The sequence below is a fragment of the Numida meleagris genome, chromosome 11 (assembly GCF_002078875.1).
Source record: "Numida meleagris isolate 19003 breed g44 Domestic line chromosome 11, NumMel1.0, whole genome shotgun sequence".
Classification (NCBI taxonomy): domain Eukaryota; kingdom Metazoa; phylum Chordata; class Aves; order Galliformes; family Numididae; genus Numida; species Numida meleagris.
Genome location: NC_034419.1, coordinates 9613480 through 9632500, shown reverse-complemented (window position 1 = coordinate 9632500; position 19021 = coordinate 9613480). Strand labels below are relative to the sequence as shown.

Here is a 19021-nt window from a genome sequence, read left to right as displayed (position 1 = left end):
CCCTCTCCCCCTCTCCCCCTCTCCCCCCTCAAGACCACCTTAGGATTTGGGTCCTGGCTGGATCCCCCAGGCAAAATCCTGGGTTCCTCACTCTGTGACTTCAGTAGGGATTTGACATGACTGAAGACAGCAGCTGCCCCATTCCCTACACTGTCCTCCCTGTTCCCTGTTGGGAAAAAGAACTGTGTTAGCATTTCAGCTTGCTTTCCTCTTTGGGTATTTTTCAGTATTGATCCCCTCAGTGGTGTCCTCCCATGTCTGTTGCTGGCTTTGAGGCGCTCTCAGGGTGAATGATGCGAGGAAGGAATAGGCATCTCTGCAGGGTTTCCAGTAGCTTAGGGCATTATTTTGTGTGTTCCTGCTCTTAAGTGTCATGTGGAGCATGTATTAAGTGTTACCAGGGCCATGCCTGAAGCCCTATCCCATCTCACTTATCCTGTATCGCTGCCTCCCTCTCAGCAGGTCTGACTCAGGTCTGGATTTAGAAGGCACAAGTCTTGTGTTAGTCTTATCTTTGTACCCGTTTCTGACCTTAAAAAGACCTGTGCTCACACAGGGGTGAGAACTGCTGCAGTAATCGGCAGCTCTACGGCTCAGGCTGCCTGCTGGGGCCCCAGGCACACTGTGGAGGGCAAGGGCCTTCCTAGCTTAGGTCTCTGCAGCCCTTTGCTCACTGGCGTTGCCGTTAAACTCATCTAGCTGTGTTCCTGCTGTCCTGCTGCTCATGCAGCTCCTGGGCATTTGCAGGCTTGGCTGTGGGGAAGCTGTACAGATGCTTCCTCTGCAGTGATGCTCATGGTGGATGTTGCGCGTTCCCACCAGCACATCCTTGGGACATGCTCTGGCTTAATCTCTCTCACGAGCTGGCAGTGTGCTCAGCAATGCTTTTATTTGTGTGCCAAGAGGCACCTGCATGTACTCACAGCTCTGGACGTGACTTGGAGAACAGCATGTGCTTGTGCATTGAGAGCGAGATGCACTGGGTACCAAATCCAGCCTTGCCTCTTGCACGTGCCTCACCCCATTTGTATGCAGAACACGTTCACCTCTCTTTCCGTTCTCGCCTGCAGTGCTTTCCTACATGAACAGATGTGCTCTTTCAGCCGTCCTTTACGTGTGCCCTGCCCTATCTGCTGCCCAGCACTTCAGTGCTTCCAAGCACTGTTTTTTCCCTGGCCATTGCTGTGTCCAGAGCTCATGTCTCGGTGGCATTTCAGAACCTTGGTTAATAGAACAGTTTGAATTATTCAGGAGCTGGGAGCACATTTCTACTTAAAATTTAATTAGAAACCTGCTGTGTGTCATTTTACAATAAAGGATATTGTAATAGCATCCCTAAATTGGGCAGCCTTCTCTGTCATGCAAAGCCTGTGCATGAGACAGACATGCAACCAATGGATCTTATGTTCTGCATGTGTGACAGATGCCATGTGATACCTTGTGGAACTGTGTAATGACATCTGTTAGGTTATTTTCAACCTATAAATCCATTAAACAGTTTCAAACAGCTGCTATTTAAAAAAAAAATGTGTAAGTTCTCCTTACATAGGATTTCTCTCTGAATGACAGTGGAGCATAGCCTGGCGTAGCTGTTAGATCTGCCCCAGGCACAGATTTGAGACCCTGTATCAATAGAGGCAGAAAACAGGATGTTACACTACTGGAGATGGACAATTCACTGCTATGAAAGGAGATGTGTAGTGCTGGCTTCCTTCCCTGTTTGGTGTGAAGACACTGGTGTTGGAATTGGTGGTCTTCTTGCACATAGGCCAGATCTCCTGAGAATTCAAAACTGTATTACTCATCTCTCCTTTTTGTCTGCTCCTCTGAAGTCTGTGTGGGGAAACTGCCCTGCCTTTTTGTGACTCTGAGGCTGAGAGACATAAAAAACAATAACAATCTGCAGCTGCTGTTTTTTTTTTAAGTGCACTTGAACATCCTTTAAAAATATTTCTGGAAAACATGTGGCATGTAGGGCCACCTGTTAGTCCATTAGAAAGTGAGAACAAACTCCCACTGGCTGAGCGCAGCTCAGCCTGGGGCTCTTGATTCCCTTGAATAATATGCCTTTGCTGATTTATGCTACGGAACAGTAAATCTATATTGACATCAGTGAACATCTTCCTGTTGAAGGACCCCGAGATTTATGTCTTTCTGTCAGAGGATACACAGAAGTGCACGCTTGCGATGTGTGCTAACCCATCAGTTTGACTTGACTTTGTTGTTCACCTACGGCTATTACCAGGTGGAGCTGCATCTGGAAGAGATAGTTAGGTCTGTTGGGAAAATGGATGCCATTTTCTATGGAAAAAAGTGGTGGATGACTTGTACTTCAGCCAAAAGGCAGGTCGGAGGAGCTGTGAACGTGCTGCTTCTCCCCTCTGGCTTCCAGGAAACACAGAAGCTGCTCAGGTTGTCATTTGGGGTTAGCTGCTTTGTTTCACCTTTAGTGTCAAGTTGGCCCGAGCCACAGTTCAACCTTAAAGATATAGTGGTCCTGCAGGGACTTGCATCTGGCTTTGCTTGCCTTCTTTTCTGCTTTCTCCATCTTGTTTTGTCAGAAGGCTTCCATACCCATGTGTTTCTTTCTATTATGCTGGATTTCTTGGGCAAAAGGTGAAACATCTCCTCTAGCTTTAGAGGTAGAAGATGGGAGTCATCAGGACTGCAGGTTCAAGTCCCCGATTCCCCAAAAAAGGAGTTGTATGGTGTCACATCCATCCTGGAATGACCCCTTGTTTGTACCTGGCTTGTGTTCTCAGTCCGATGAAGTCTTTAGGTTGAGGCAGCCTAATTATTAATTGGTGGGAAGTGTGGGCTCCTAAAAATTGATCTAAGATTTGGGAGAGACTGGTGAATGAAAGCATTTAGTTCCTCTCCTCCCTCGCCCAACAGCTGAGCCTCTGAGGACTGGAGTGCATCATCACAGCCTCCAGCATGTTGCAGGGCTGGCATGAGGCTCACTTCCTCACAGATTCTGCACTTCTAGCTCCAAGATTTTTCCTGGGAAGTCCACGGCATGACTGTGCTGGGAGCTATCAAATCTAGTGTTATGAGTTGGTGAGTCACTAGGGTGGCATGTGGCACTTTGGAGGAGGAAAAAAAGTAATCTTTTAATTATTCATAGTAATTAGTGGAAGAGATTTCCATGAGAGCTAGGATGACGGGTAGAAGGACAAGCAAGTTAGAAGCACTGTATCTAAAGAAAAATAAGTTTTCCAACCAATGATTAGGATAAAATCTCTTCTGATAGTGAGATTCGCTTCCTTCCTTGATGAATTATTTGCCTCTTGTCAGAGAGATCTCGGTCTCACCTAGCCTCACTGAAATCTGCTGCCTCTTCATCCAGACTGACAGCAAAGCTGCAGTTCTTAATACCATCTTCCACCAAGCCTTAATGAAATGAAGCACCTGGTAAAGACTGCCTACATAAGAAGCTTAGCACTGAGCAGCCCCCTGCCTGAGCTCAGCTCCCAAGATGCCTCTTGTTTATGCCCTGGTTTAATGTGCACTGACACATTAGGTGATCTGTCTTGGGACAAGTGATCTTGACCGAGCCATTGCTTGCAAAGGCTGATGTGTGACAAATGGGGTTTCTCTGTGCGTAGTGCTATTCTGGTGCAGCTATCTTTGACTTGACTCTGTGTTTGGATGAAGCTGGCTTCTTCTAGCCTTACTGCAGATCATGCACCCAGCAGGAAAAAGGCGTGGGGCTGTTTGGGAGCAGCTGCAGTGCTTTAAAGTGCCCAGTATCCACCTGAAGCAACTTCCAAGCATAATGAGATGTAACCAATTTGCTGCCTTGAGACTCTTCTAACTATGATCTCTTTGGATGCATCTTAGAGTGGCAGATAGTAACTTCACATACCTGTTCTGGAGGATAAAGGTATTAGCCCCAGCTGGCCCAGTTCCAGCACCAGTAATTGCATTTTGCCTCCTTGAAACCCCCCTGCAATTTTAATCAGATGTTGTATGCCTTTTTGCAGTAAGCCTTGCTGTTCTGTACCATAAACCAGCAAGAAGATACCACCTCAGAACTGTCTGCATTTTAAGCAGCAGCTAAAGTGCATCTTGCACTTCGAGCTGTGTTGTTGTGATGGGAGCCCAGGAGTGTTCTTGTCTTTATCACATTGCCTTCTAGTTATCAGTAATTCTATCACCGGTTAACATGATCTTCCAGTTTAATCCAATAAAGACCTTATGGTCAGGTTGTGTGTACTAAAATGGATGAGCCTCACCCTTTTCCTGAGCTATCTCAGTTGCTTTAAACAGCTAATAGTGGCAAATACAGGTTAGGGAGCCTTGGAGGGCAGTAACAGACACTAGCTCTTCTGAATGAAGGAGAAACAGAAGTGTAATGAATTAAATGTCTGGCTGGAGAATCATGCTCTGGCAGAGTTCCAAGTCCTGGCCCATCTGGTGTCAGGGAAGTTTTGGTATTGATTTCAGAGGAAGCAGGACACAGCCTAAATGGGGGCTCTTGCAGAGGTTTGGAGCTCATGTTCACTTCTTCCAGGACAAATTATCTCCACGGGCAAAGGATAAGAATCTGTGCGACCCAGGCCCAGGTCTGCCTGGGAGATGTCAGAGTGCAGCACTTGGAGTGGCAAAAGGGCTGTGCAAGGTGATTTCTATGGAAAATTGTGCCTTTTCAAGAGAACTTGGAAGGGAAAATCTTTGTAGTCTGGGGGGAATGAAGACAGTTGGATGCTGTGGTGCAATAAGGTGGAAAGCGTTAGGGGGGCATAACTAAGGCAAGGAATTGAGGTGGAGGTGTGGAATTTCATATTGGTGAGCTGGACTCCCAAGGGGGTGTGTGACTGAGAAGCTCTGGAAGAGAACATGATGCAGAGTGCAGCAGGCAGGCACACCTCGTCTGGCCTGTCCCTGCAGGACTGTATGGCTGGAGATACTGAAACAGTCTCATGGGCAGTTTTGAGCTCTCTTCTCCTGGGAGCAGGCTGACTCTGTTGTGACTTGGCTGCTTTTGTTTGTGGCTTGTATGGGTATGCAGCATATACCATCTCTTCACGTGGTCACAAGTTCCTCTCATTCTTCAACCTGCTGCTGAACTCAGTGGGACACTTATCAAGCAGACCATGGCAGGAATGGAGATAACGATGTGTTCTGCTGTTATTTACTCTCCTCCCAGACACCCTGTAGAACAGGGGTAAAAGAAACTGAAATATGAGTGCCTTAAAAAGACCTGATCCTGAGAAGTAGATGGATACCCTCCCTTGGTATAGAATTATAGAATGACCAAGGTTGGAAAAGACCTACAAGATTATCCAGTCCAACTGTCCACCTATCACCAATAGTTCTCACTAAAAGTAGCGAGGTTGTGGAAGATGTTTCCAGACAGGAACCAAGTGTCTATCTGAAAAGTCTGGAAGCAAGGGTTCAATAACCATCCCTGAACCTCTAAGCTTGGAAAGTGATTGAACCCCTTTGGGAACTGAGTTATATGGAGAGCAGCTTGTTTTAAGGAGCACACAGCAATACAATTCTGACCAGAAAACCTCAAGATTCAGTGTTCTCCATGAAAATCTCTGCGTTTTGCCTCTTGCCCTATCTGCAAGGTAAGCAGTCTGAGCAAGATATGAGGGAAGTTAAGATTGTGAACTGTGGGGTCTTACTGAAGCAGATAGGAGGAGGATGCTCCTGGTTTAGGATTCAGGGTGGTAGAAAGACTGGTGGCAAGTGGGAATGTGAAATCAGCAGGGAGTGTGTCTGCTCCTATCTCATGGATTTGTTGCCGCAGAGGAGCAGCTGAGGTTTCAGCTTTCAGGTGCCATGGAAGACAGGAGCCTGCTGGGAGGGAGTGGGATCGGTTCTTCTGAGCTTCCTTCACCCAGGAGAGAAGGCAGAGGCAGCAGTCCCTCAGGCTTCCTTAGATCTTGCTCATGCAGAGGCAGCCTGGCTGTACCATGCGGGCTTCCCCTCTCAGGAACCAGCTAATTGGTGACAGAGCACCTTAAGGAAAGGTTAAACCCATGACTTCAAAGGAGAGCTGATAGGTTGGGAGCATTCCCCACTCCTCTAGGGCAAACCTCATGCTGCTTTTGCCCCATTTGTTTTTCTTCTGTGCCTATCTCCTCCTGCTACGAAGAGATGCAGGGGAGGAAAGAGAGGAAGTACAGAGGAGTTGAGAATAGCTGAGAATGTCTTTAGGCAAGGGAGGTAGCAGAATGGGGCACTGGTCCTTTAAAATAATGCTTTATCTGACGGCCTTGTTTTAGAGGGCAAAACCAGCATTTCTCTCACTTTTCACTCACAGCACATCAGGATGGGCAGGGCTGCTGCTGAGGTTCATGTTGTTGGTACAAACTCTGAGTATCTCTGCAGCAGCAGAGGCCTGGGGGATGTGCTAAACCTTCACCATCTGTCTGCAGAGGGTCCTGACCTAATGTCCTCAATCCTGTGGTCTGTGGCCACATCTGCTGTTAACCAGCAACTGTGTTTCTGCAGGCACTGGGACACGTAGCTGTTGGTAAAGGCCCTTGGGGAGACCAGGCAACAGAAGGGAAAGGGGCATGGATTAGGAAAGCCACGTGTCAGCTGAACAGGAGCATCTTTGTGCATCTTGCCTAGGGCTGAAGGGAGCAGCATGGTTCTCCCATCAGGAAGGATGGGAAGCAGCAGAGGCTGGGTTGCAGAAGCAGCATGGGCCTCCCCCGTTGCCAAAGCACATCCAAGGCAATGGAAGTGTTTGCTGATGTGGACCTCCCTGCCTGGGAGTTCAGCACCTGCTCCAGCAGCAGCACTCAGTGGCTTGGAGTCAAGGGTGTACAGAGATGGCTCGTGCAGATCTTCTCTGTAAGGCATCCAGACAACAGCAGCCTGCAGTGCTCAGTGAAGCATCTACTTTGGCAGGCAGGAGAAGAGATGCAAGCATTGGGGATTTCAGACTGTCACTTACTAACAATAACCAAAGACTGGGCAGGGTGCTCCTTTCTGGTTGTGGAGGGACTGTCTTCCTTCCCTTTCTCAGAATATGTGCTGTGCTCATCCTGGGGAGAAAGGGAGTTAATTGGGAAGCAAGCTGCTAAAGTGGAACTACTCAAATAACAGGCAGTTTTTTTATCTTTCTTGAGATAAAGACTCCAGCTTCATTTGTCTGATCTTACGGATAATCTCCTTATTCTACAGCTACTCCTCCTTGGGTTTCCACTACCTGCTCTAACCTCACATTTGTGAGATGTCTTCTCCTCAAGCATCTACATTTTTCTAGCAATATCACTGGCATTCATTGTCAAAGCCACAGAACAACTTGGAGCTGAAGTTGGAGGGAGGAGAATTACTTTCCTCTCTTGTTTCTGACTTCTGTTTCCTTGCAGCAAAACTGCACCTTAATGATATGGGAATATCATTATGCAGATGTCTGTGGGATGGCTTTTCCACTATGAAGCTCTGTATAAACTGGAGTTCTGCATTTCAAAGATGCCTAAGTTAATTCAAGTTTTGGTGCTGTAACCTGGGCATACCAAGGAGAAGGACTTGGTTTGCTGTGCTGTTGTTCTGTTCCCTAGAATTTCCTGTTTAGCTTGTGTCTGCTGTTACAATCCATCATGTTTCTGAATCCCATGTGGATTGAATCCCTGGGTCCCAGCCTGATTCCTAACACTCATAACCTCACCTTAGAGATACCAGGTGTCGAAGCTGTTAGTTACAGGTCTATGAAAACGTCTTCAGGGCAGAAAGGAGTGAGAGGAGTAAATATATGAATTTTTGATAGGAAAAGTGGGTTCGTTGGAATGGGACAAGGAGCTGGGTAAATACCAGAGTTTGCACTGCACTTACCGAGTGGCTTTGTTCTTTTCAGTGGCAGGCTGTCCTGTCTTAAAGATCTTTGCCATTAGACCGTATCTGTGGCTAGATGCATGCAATGGGGACAGCTCTCTTTTGTTCGGAGTTCACAGCTGCTTAGGTTGTGACATGAAGTCTCTTGGATCTCTTTTCTAGACTACAGCTTTTCTTCTGCCTCTCAGAAGGCCCTGCTGAAAGGGAATGGGACACAGACAAAAGAAAACTGGGAAGCAGCCACTGTCCAGACAGCAGCAGAATTTGTAGAGCCTGACTTGCACACGCCTTTCTCCAGCACGCTGGAGGAAGAGGAGGGGCTGCTCCCTATAGACCACTCAAGAGGAGGATTGGAGAGCCTCCAGACCTCAGAGCCAGAGGTTACATCTTCTGAACCAGTGGACCAAGAAGAGTCTTTGTCTGCCCTCCTGTTTTCCACAGCCTCCTCCAGGCCAGATGTTGTGACCAAGGCAGCCACAGGAGGGCAAGAAGAGGACTCTGTTTCTCCTGGCTTAGACCTTGGGAGCAGCATGGGTCCAGGTCTTCTGCCTGTATCCTCTGTTTTTTCTACTACTCCTGCACAGTCCCCTGGTGTTTCAGAAGAGCAATTTGAGGTGACAACTGGAGATATGTGGGCTGTTGAGGGAGCGGATTCAGAACAGACTGTGACTACCACAAGTGCAGAGCTTTCAGAGCCCACGATGGAGGCTGGTGGGGAAGAACATTCAGCCAGAGACGAGTTCTTGGAGACAACAGTGGGGTGGGAGATGCTGGAGCCTACGGTGCTAACTGAACTGGAGCAGACAGCAGAGATGCCTGTGGGGACACTACCTCCTGGAGGCAGCTCCGCAGACACGCAGACTGTTTCTGGTGGTGAGCAGCATCCAGCTTCTTCTGCAGCTCCATGGGACAGGGCTGATGAGCCTGTGCTGGATCCCGTCTGGAATGACACAGAGGTAGCAACAGAGACTGTTACAGCAGAGGGGAGCTTGTCACCACAGGCTGGAGATGCCCGCATGGCCTTGCTGCCGACAGAAGTGCCCTGGAATTCAGCACAGGTAGCACTGGGAGGTGGGCAGTGGATGAGAGGTAGCAGTGGAGATATTTGATGGGGTGTTAAACTCCTTAACCTTACCACTGCTCTGGGTCTGACCGGTGGAAGTAGCTTTTCTGTTTGCCCAACCCAGCCAAAACTAAATTTTGGAGAGTTTTTCACAGCATTTGTTAAGGGTACCCACGATTCTTGAGGAAAGCCCTTCCCCCCTCACATCTTCCCTTATGAATTGCTGCCCAAAATATTGCTTCTAAAAAACACCTACCCTCTGGGGCACACATAGCAGCAAGAGCTCCTTGTTTCCTCAGCCTTCATTATTGGAAGTGTCAGGACAAAAATGGCCCCAAGGATTTCTGGAAAGGGAGTGAGAAAGAAGTGCTATTTTTGCTGCTGCTGCTGCCTAGTGCAGATAACAGATGCAGAGCAGGTGGAGCAGGGCACAGTGATCTGTGAGGATGTTTGTCTAGGAGAGCTCATAGGTGAGGAGGTGTGAGGTGAGCTGCAGTTCTTGAATCCAGCAGGCTGGCAGCTGGTAAAAAGAAGAGAGGTAGGAGGATCAAACTGGCAAAAAAAGTGCCAGGGACAGCTTGTGTTCCTTCTGCTCCAAGGTATTTGGGACTCTGAGCTTAGACCCTCTGTGCTTCCAATCCTGCCTTCAAAGTTTATGGATGGACCCTATTTCACCAGTTTAAGGACCACAGAGGCTCTTAGCTAGGTTTTGTGCTGTGCTGTTCACATACAGAATAAGGCTGCAGGCTAGAGAGCTTTCCCTTGAATTCCCCAGACTCTAGGTATAGGTGAAAGTTAAGATGGACTGTGGGAAGCTGACACAGCAACCTTGTCCTTGCCTCATGTGCTTCCATTAAAATGAAAACACCTAGTGTCCCACATTACAAATGGAAAGATGAATCCTTCCTAGTGCAAAAGGTTTGAGTACAGTTCCTTTGAGGAGCACTTCTCTGGGGTATGGCACAGCCTCTTGTGTACCCTGTACTTTCAGCAGGAGAGCTGCATTTGCTATGCAAACCCAGCTGTCTTTGTCTTGTCTTTCCAGGTGATCTGCAAAGACTGGAGCAACCTTGCGGGGAAAAACTACATCATCCTGAATATGTCAGATAACATCGACTGTGTAAGTATGTCCACAGAGATTTGATGGCAGGGGAGGAATAGTGCTTAGAGATGTGGAGGCAGGCACAGCTCTTGCTGTGTGCTTTCACTACAAAACATTTTAAAAGCATTAATTCTATAAGTCCCTGCAGAGGCTGTAGAGAGAAGGACAAAGAATATTCTTGTTCTCCAAGTGGGGAAAGAGTAGGTGGAGAGAGGATTTATCTCAAAGTCTAGACTATATCAGTTCCAGACTGGATTTTTGCTAACTACTGGCTGTTAGTTCGTGCCAATGCTCACCTAGTTTATCAGGAGATATTAGAGCCTTTAACATTGCACCTCTTACTTGCAGGCAACGTGGCGGAATTGAGGTCTGATCCTCCTTCCCTCTATTCTTTTTCCTTTTACTTCCTCTCCTTCCAGGACATAGTATCATTTCTCTTTGCTGTGTGAATGGTTCAGTATCAAGAAGCTGTCACTAAATCTTCCTTAAGTGCCTCTTTTTCCCAACCCCTTATCTTATGTGTTATCTAGGTCTGTTAACCAGTCATGCTCTGCTAATCCAATGCCTGTCCATCCACCCCCATAAAGCTGCAGTTAATTCATGAGTCCAGAGCCCCTTGTGGATCTCTGGCTCATTCTCCTCTGGTAGGCCTTTTATCAGGCACTTTGAAACCAGTTGTGGAAGGCTTGAGGTCAAGGTGCCTTTCATAATTCTCGAAAATGATTATGAGCCTGACAGCCTGAGACCAAAATATTTCATCGGGGAACCATATTCTGTCCTTGTGTCTGTGTTCCTGCTTGCTTCAGCTCCAGCCATGGGCAGAGCAGGCTGATTTTTGTTACTGCAGGGTGACTCTGCCACTGACCTATTTCCACTAGTGCTGTGTTGGTGGTGGGTTTTTTTTTTAGTGCTTAAGGTGAAATTTTGGGGGGCAGCAAAAGCAGATGATTTACATAATAAAGCTGTTGACTTTATTGTGTAAACCAACACTTAAAATGTTGACTGCTTTAAAGGTAGATTAAAAGCTGGTCTCTTTCCTTCTGACTTTATGCAGACTAGTTTGCCCTTCGGAGAGTTTGAAGCATCTCTGTTGCAGTTCACAACGGCAACTCAGAAAACCAGTCCTTGAAAACCATATTCCTGCTGCTCTGTTTCTTTTGCATCCACAATTACTCTTTCTAGCATCTCTGTGGAGTTTAAATGCTTATTAATTTTGCAGTACATGGTAGCTTTCTTCTTTTGGTGTTGTGTTGTTTAAACCACTGGAAGGGTGAGAGCTTAAAAGCCAATGTGCTGACATCTCTTGATAAAATTATGCCTTTACTGTTGAATCCTCAGTTCTGCCATGCTGAAAGAAGATAGTGTCCTGGGATAGGCAGGCCTGAACTGTTCTTCTACTTGATTTCATGTTTCAAAACATATTTCCCAATGAGTGATTTGTGCTTTCTTCCTCGTTATTCAAAGGGACACTTGTCAACATACATATTTAACATGAACATTGCTTCATTTCCTTTCTCCCGTTACCACTTTGCATGGCTGAAGCTGGAATCAAACTCTTCTCCTTTCCACCATAATTGACCCAGTTTGTTTCCTACCCTTTGCTTAGCTTGGGCAGCTCACCTACCCTCTGCCTGCCTCTTTTGTTTTCTGGTTTCTGTATCCAAAGCCTGTATAGTTTGGATTTCTGGGACTGTGAGGCAGAATCTGCATTGCAAGTGCTGTAGCTTAAATTAGCATGGGGATTCTTCAAACATTTCTTGTGTTTGATGCCTGGTTCAGTACAGAGTCCCAGTGAAAATCCAAGGGACAAGGAGAATGCCCAGCCCCTTGCAGAAAGTCACACCTTGAATGTTAATGTTCTTCATAGTGCTGGGCATTTACCTGCTGCAGGGTTGATGTCTGTATTGCTGGGTTAAGCTGGCAGCCTATTTATCTCCTTAATAGGCTCTGGACAAGGCAGTCACTTTAGTCCCTCTTGGCACATCTCCCACTCAATACACCTGGGAATTTTGCCTAAGTAAGGACTGCAGGATCTGACCTGATGGTGGTACCTGGCTGTGTTCAGGAGGTGACCTCTAACTCTGCTCATATGCTTTCAGACTCTTTCACAGCTCCCTTTTCTCTGCCAAGGAGAATTCCTCAGTATTCTGCAACCTCTGCTTTCCCTCTGACTAGAAACTTCTCACCTCTGTTGTCCTGCTCTAGGGCTGTGCTGCTCCCCTTTCCTCCACATCCCCCAAAACAGAGCCTAAGGCTGGCAGCAGGAGCCACAGCTCCACAGCACCATGCTGCATCCTTGTACTGCTGCTCCAGCCTCCCCGCTCACACCCGATGCCGAAACCCATAACCTGATGAGACAAGGCACTGGCAGGCCCTTGTGATTCAGGCCCTAGTCATCGGTGTCTTTTCCAATTAGGCCTTTTTCGGCACAAGCCTGTGCCTGCCTTGAGCGCTTCAAATTGCCATGGCAACAAGAGCTCTCCATTTTATTAATCATCTGTGTGGCCTTCAGGTTGACATGGCAACTGGAGATAAGAATAGAAACGCAGGAGTGGGAAAGCAGTGAAGGAGCCTGCCAAGGGATGGCTGGAGCATGTCAGGCCAAGCTGCACCTGCTGACCCAGTGCTGGCTGCAGGGAAATGCCTGGCTGGCTTCTTGCCTTACGTGATGATGTTGCTTCAGGATTCCTGTGTGCTGGGCTTGGCATGGGGTGGGGTACATGGTGGCCAGGGAGCTCAGGAAGGAGGACAGGTGTGTTACGAGACCTGCATGGATCCAGCCTGGGCACTGGGGCTGCTCAGGGGAGCACTGCAGTAGGTTTAACATTGCTGGCTTTTGGGTGTACCTGATGCAGGGATCTTTGCCGTGCAGTCATGTGAGCCCTAAAGTGCTATACCTGCCATTCCCAGCACTGCTCACCAATGTCCCTTTTCTGTGGCAGGAGGAATTTCGGCTGGAGAGAGGTCCTCAGCTGTTGGCACTGGTGGAGGATGCCTTCTCCAGACAGTCAGATGGACTGCAGGACCACTGGCTGATCTCTCTGAGCAAACCCAATGAGAATGACAAGCACTTGCTAATGACACTGGCAGGGGAACAGGGTAAGTGCTGGGAGAAGTCTTCCTGTGATGGGGGTTGTTTTTAGGGTGCTCCCAAATGGAGATGCTTTGCCATGTTGAAAGGAGTTTTTGCTCTTTTTGCAATTCAGTCCCACCTCTTCCCAGTGTTAATGGGATTTGAGGAATGGAGTGGCTTGTCCCTCACTGCTTGATCTGCACTTTGCTTCCTGCTTTCCTCCCTCCCTGGATTGCCTTCACGTGAGCATTTGTCAGCTTTTTCCCCATGCTTCTGTGCTGTCCTCCTTGAGCAGGCTGCTGCTATGGCAGGACGTGACAGCCTGCTCTTAGATCACTTTTTAACTTATTTAACTCTCATCTGTACTTGGCCAGTCCTGACAGTGCCTCTCTTGCATTCCCAATGAAAAAAAAAAACGTCACTAGAGGTAAATTGTGCTGGGGGATTTTAACATCTTCATCCCCTTCTGGAAGAAGAATGCTTTTTCTATACTGCTTCTGCTTCATGCTAGAGGCTTCTATAGTCGACACTGTGGCCTGTATGAAAAAAACAGTATTCTAAAAGGCCCTGCAGTAGTAGGAAAATAGAGCTAACATTTAAGTGATATTTGCTGTATCAATGCCTTAAATCATTACATCTCTCCCAAGTCCTTAGGCTTTGCTAAGCATTTGGTAAGCTTTTGCTAAGCTTTCTAAAAGAAAGGGAGAGGACATCTCCCTTCCTAGAGGGGGGGGAAAAAAAACAACAGAAAACACAGGTCTGTACAAGCACAACCAACCTGGGAAATATGCCTGAATTTAGAAACTTCAGGAAACAAAGTGTTTTCTGCTCTGGAAAGTTGTGCTTTTGCTAGGTTCCTCTTTTTACTGCTGAACAAGTGAAAGTAGAAGTGGGCCTCAGTCTCGAAATCCTCCTGACTGTTCATGCTCACCTGGTTTGGAGAACACCCCAGGAACTGTTAGGGAAGGAGGGTCCAGGAGAGGCTGGCTCAGTGTGAGCTGGTGACTCCCTGGCTAAAGCTCCTGCTGGGAGTGGAGCTATTACAGCACACCTTTTGCAGCCTCTGCTGTTGTGCCAGGGACACTGCTTTTCCAAAGTGCCCTGCAGAGCAAAACACACTCGCTAAAGGATGTGGTAGGTGAGCATGTATTTCTGTGGGAACATCTTAAGTGCTGCAGCTCAGGATCAGGTTGAGCTGGCAAGGGCAGGGAGGCTGGACTGGAAAACATAAGCACCCACCTCCATGACTTAGGATGTTGCTGCTCACAGAGCAGATACAGATCCTGAGAGCTTCTGTGGCTGCTGAGAAGGTACGGTACCTAGGTGCCTCTAATATCAGTTCATGCCTGGATTTTTTCCCTCTTTGAAGACCATTTGAAAGTACCCTTGGTGTTATGGTCCTTGAATTTTCAGTCTCCTAACCTAAAGTACCAGTGAACAAAAATGTGTGTTCCCCTGCTTCCATCCTGTTGGGCATTTCACAGTGATGAGTACATCTAACTCAGTTAACCTGAGCTGAAAGAGCAGCACTGATCTCTATCTCCTTCTTTACAGGTGTCATCCCTACAAAAGATGTTCTCATGGCACTGGGGGATGTTAAGAGGAGCTTAGCTGAGGTAAAAGCCTGTCTGCCTGCATCCATCCATTAAGACTGGCTATACAATTAAAATAAGCACCTTGCAAACTGGGAGGCATCTCGGTCTAACCAAGTGCTGAACCCACAGCAGGCACGCAGATTAATCTCACACTTGGCAAAGTCCATTCTGCCCTCTCTGGTAGCTGCCAGATCATCAAATGTCTGTTCCCATTAAGGGAGTAGCTCTGGCTTATTCCCTGCCTGCTTTTCCGGATTAGTTTTGAAGTTGCTTTTCACACATCCGTTTTGTTGGTCTACTTGGTTTCATACCTTCCACGCTCTTTCCTGTGGTGATGTGAGTGCTGCAGAACCCCAGAATCAGCCCTGCCGATTTACATATGCTGGCTGTTGCCAGTTGCTCAGCCTTTGCTGAATGAGGTGGGAGAGGTGCCTGTACTAGATGGGACACATTCACACACCTTGCTTCTGCTATCCCAGGGTCTGCATTTCACTCCTTTTAGATAACTGCCTCCACAAAGGCAGGCAGAGAACCACAGGTGATGGATGCCACATTCCACTGCTAGCTGCCTCCTGTCCTCATGTGTTTGCCTCTAATTGTAGGCAACTTGGAAGTGCGAAGAGATGAAGGCAAAATAGTCCCATGATCTCTGAGTTTGACAGTTAGGCACTGAAGGCATGATTCTGCTGCTGCTTTTTCTTCTTTTCCAGTTAAATACTCCTGGAGTAATTCTCCTGACTTTAGCATTAGAATTGGGCCGCCCCCTTGCTGGATGTCTCCTCTCAGGTTTTTCCCTGACCTAACAAACCGGTGCAGTTAGATAAAGCAAATTAAGTGCTCAGTGCGTTATTGATTGGCTTACACCAGAGAAAGTGCTAAAAAGCCAACTCTTTAGAAATAGTGTGACTGAAGTACCAGCAGCTAGAACTGTCCGGAAAGGGTTCATGTCAGTGTAAGGTTTGAATTCTGTGTGCAACAATACCTCCATGTTAACGTGCAGCCTACCACAGTAGCCCCACCGCCTGCCTCTGACTCTCCAGCTCTATCAATAATGAAACACTGCGCACTGCACTGACCTTGTGCCAGCGTGGGCTTGGAAAGAAGAGGGAGGATATTCTCTTACACCCATCATACTTAGTATTGAATAGTTATGTAACCGGTCTAGAATCCACCAAGTCACAGGGAATGATGCTGGGCTTTGCTGACAATTAAAAGGGAACTAAATCTTGGATATCTTCTCCCATGAAAGCCTCCCTGTCTTGCACGTTGGTGTGAGCCTTGTGCAGGCAGTCAAGGCAGGATTATGCCGACTGACACTTGGCTGATTGGCCAGCTCTCAAGGAAGATGCTGTTAAATTTGTTCATGTGCCTTCTAGTCATGTAAGACAGGGAACATCCTGACTCCCTAACCCTGCCTTTTAGTTCCTCTGCCCACAGTGATGGTCCTCTACATAAACCATGGAAAGTCTGAGCAGATCCTATCTTGACTGCAGGCCAGGGGATTTAGTGTACTACTTTTTTCCTTGCTTCCTTACAGATTGGCATCCAGAACTATTCAACCACCACAAGCTGTCAGTCACACCCCAACCAGACACGCAGTGATTATGGGAAACTGTTTGTGGTACTGGTGATCATTGGTTCCATCTGTGCCATCATCATTGTATTGGGGCTCATATACAACTGCTGGCAGAGACGCCTGCCCAAGATGAAGAACATGGTGAGCACTGGATGGGTGGGGAAGGTGGTTGGATTCTAATCCCTTGGGATGAAGGGATTTGGAAAGTTGAGGGAGATTGTTTTCCCCTGTCCACTTTGTGGATATAGCTGGATATACTGCTGGAGCAGCAAGGAAGCCATTTAGGCATAAGACAGATGTAAACCTGCACACCTCTTGATGTGTTGAGGATGGCTCGCTTCTGCTGCAGGGTTTGGGCTAGGAATAAATTTACATCATCCAAAGATGCCCTGCAAAGTCTTTGGTGACCCTCATAGCCTGATCTAATTTTGCTTCTCAGCAGCACTAAGACCTGTCCTCACTTGTCTCTGTGCTCCTCTCCCTCCTTTGCAGTCACACGGTGAGGAGCTGCGCTTTGTTGAGAACGGCTGCCATGACAACCCCACCTTGGATGTGGCTAGTGACAGCCAGTCAGAAATGCAGGAGAAGAAGCCAAGCGTGAATGGTGGAAACACCATCAATGGCCCCGACAGCTGGGATGTCCTGATCAATAAGCAGGCAAGCGAGGAAGTGGATGTGTTTGAGGAAGACACACATCTTTAGAAAAAGAAGAGAGGGAACAACCCCCTTAAATATAATTGTCTCTCTCCTATCTTGACTGATGGACCGTGGGATCAGGTGGCTTATCAGGAACTTCTTAAAGGCTCAGGATGGGTCAAATTTTTGGGCAAGTTTTCCCAATGGAAGTCCTGAACCTGCATCTGTGGCTTGGAGCCAGGAGGATCACTGAACAGAGGGAAGCGGGATGGGTGGGTGGGTAGGTCTCTGTGTGTGTGTTCCTATCAGTAGCACCAATGCTTTCATCACCTTTAAATGCACTTACTGTAGCTCTCTGGTAGTGGCTGAGAGTGACTGGGCTTGAGAAACAAGGAGTCGAGGCTATATCTAGCACTAAGAGTCCAGCTTTGGGGAATAAATTCACTTTGAGAGTCCACCTGAAGTTATGTCAGCCAGATCCTGACCTTGCTACATCTGGATTTTTGTCTCTAGATTACCTGCAAGTGCTGTAAAATGTATGTGCTGTTCTGGATGGAGGGAGCCACAACTCCGTTGATATCTTGGGCTGAGTTTGCATTTCACTCCATGAAAAGTGGTTTTTCTAGCATTCAGATGTTTATGTCTGGGAAGAACATCTCACTGTCATCTTTTTTTCTCCCTCAACCTTGCACCCCTAAGCAGCCCAAATTCCTTTTTCCCTTCCACAGCTCCAAGCTGAGCTTGCAAAGTCTGAGCACTTTACCCTTGTTTGGCTGATTGCAGAGAATTTGGTGCCATGGTGCAGCATCTCAGCTGGAAGCTTGCATTACGTTGGAGAGTTGCTCAAAAAGGACCTTTACCTGCCTCTTTCACCTAACAGCCTATGAAATCAGCAGTAAAGTATCCCTTGTCTTGGTCTTAGATTGGCAAGTCTTTTCTAATCCTATTCATTTTCCAGGATAGTTTGGTTTCAGTTAATCTTTTTGAGGTAAATGTAAAGGCTACAGGAGACTTTTAACAGGGAGAAAAGTGAAAACTCAAGCCAATAATTTACTGGCCCTTTTGTTTCCTTTCCAGGATCCTGCCTTGAAGTGTGAAGTGTTTAATGTCATATTGGTGTAAATCAGGGTAACTCTTGAAAATTGCTGCATTCAAACAAGTGTAAAAGCCTGTTTAGATGAGAAGCAGATCTAAGAGCTCCCCAATGAATGTTTCTCAGGCATGCCTTAGGCAACTTTGAGGCCCCAACTCCCTGAAGATGTGTGATAAAAGGCACGTGAATATGCATAATTGTTCTCTGAGCCCTGTCTAAATCGAGACTTGGAACTACTTTCAAGCCTGGAATCCCAGAACATTTGTTTCTTCTGTTACTGAGGGATTGAGGGACTTGCTTAGGTCAGTGGCAACAGCATTCCTGTCCATTATGGTGATCTGCTTGCTTGCTTACTGCAAGATGCAGCTTCACATTTGGTCTTTAAGGAGACCTTGTACAGAAAGACTCCAGATATGCAGTCTGTAAATCTGTCTCTGTATGTATAGGTATTTTTAGCATGTTCATCCCTGATACAAGTCCCTACAGTCAAGGTACAAAAGGGTCTGTTTCATTTTGCATAGCGCTTTGCATACAAACTGAATCACAGATCACCTTGATGTAGGACCAGCTTGATAAGTCTATTCAAGAAAGGTGATAGCCTTTGCTTTCCTATCCAGATTCCAATTTTCAGTGTTTATGCCGCCTCTGTACCTTTCCCCTGTGTTGTGTAAGAGATGGTGACCACCAGCTCCTTTTGTATCTTGTTGGCAGAGCTGCAGAGATGCCCAGAGGAGTTCCCTCTCCTGCCCAACAGTTTATAATGGGTGGCTGGTGTGAGGGAGCAGTCAACACACGTGGGTGGCCACGTGTGGCCCTTTGCTGACAGTCCCTCACTGATGACTCCTGCTGAATTTCATGGGTTTGTGCAGTAAAACTGCACAAGTTCATTGGCTGTGTTGATGGCATTTTGGGGTTCACGGGATTAAATGCAAGTTGTTAATATAATACAGTGAGTAAATTTAAAGCATGGAGTTTAAATTTGAGTTTGTATAGCACTTAGCATAACAGGGCCTGGCATGGCTGTGGCCTTTAGGCAGTTTCACTGTATAAATGTTTCTAAGTCCAATAATCTTCACTAAATAT

The 19021-nt window shown here is 47.1% G+C and overlaps 1 protein-coding gene across 2 annotated transcripts in view; it reads left to right on the top strand.

The window, feature by feature from the left end:
* Nucleotides 1-18902, top strand: part of PODXL2 (podocalyxin like 2) — a 30256-nt gene extending 11354 nt beyond the window's left edge. For both annotated transcript variants that reach the window (XM_021409735.1, XM_021409736.1), the window contains exons 3-8: nucleotides 7963-8858; nucleotides 9909-9983; nucleotides 12908-13064; nucleotides 14593-14654; nucleotides 16171-16350; nucleotides 16702-18902. In XM_021409735.1, coding sequence (XP_021265410.1) covers nucleotides 7963-8858; nucleotides 9909-9983; nucleotides 12908-13064; nucleotides 14593-14654; nucleotides 16171-16350; nucleotides 16702-16911 — 1580 coding nt within the window. In that variant the 3' untranslated portion in view covers nucleotides 16912-18902. The remainder of the gene's footprint in view (nucleotides 1-7962; nucleotides 8859-9908; nucleotides 9984-12907; nucleotides 13065-14592; nucleotides 14655-16170; nucleotides 16351-16701) is intronic.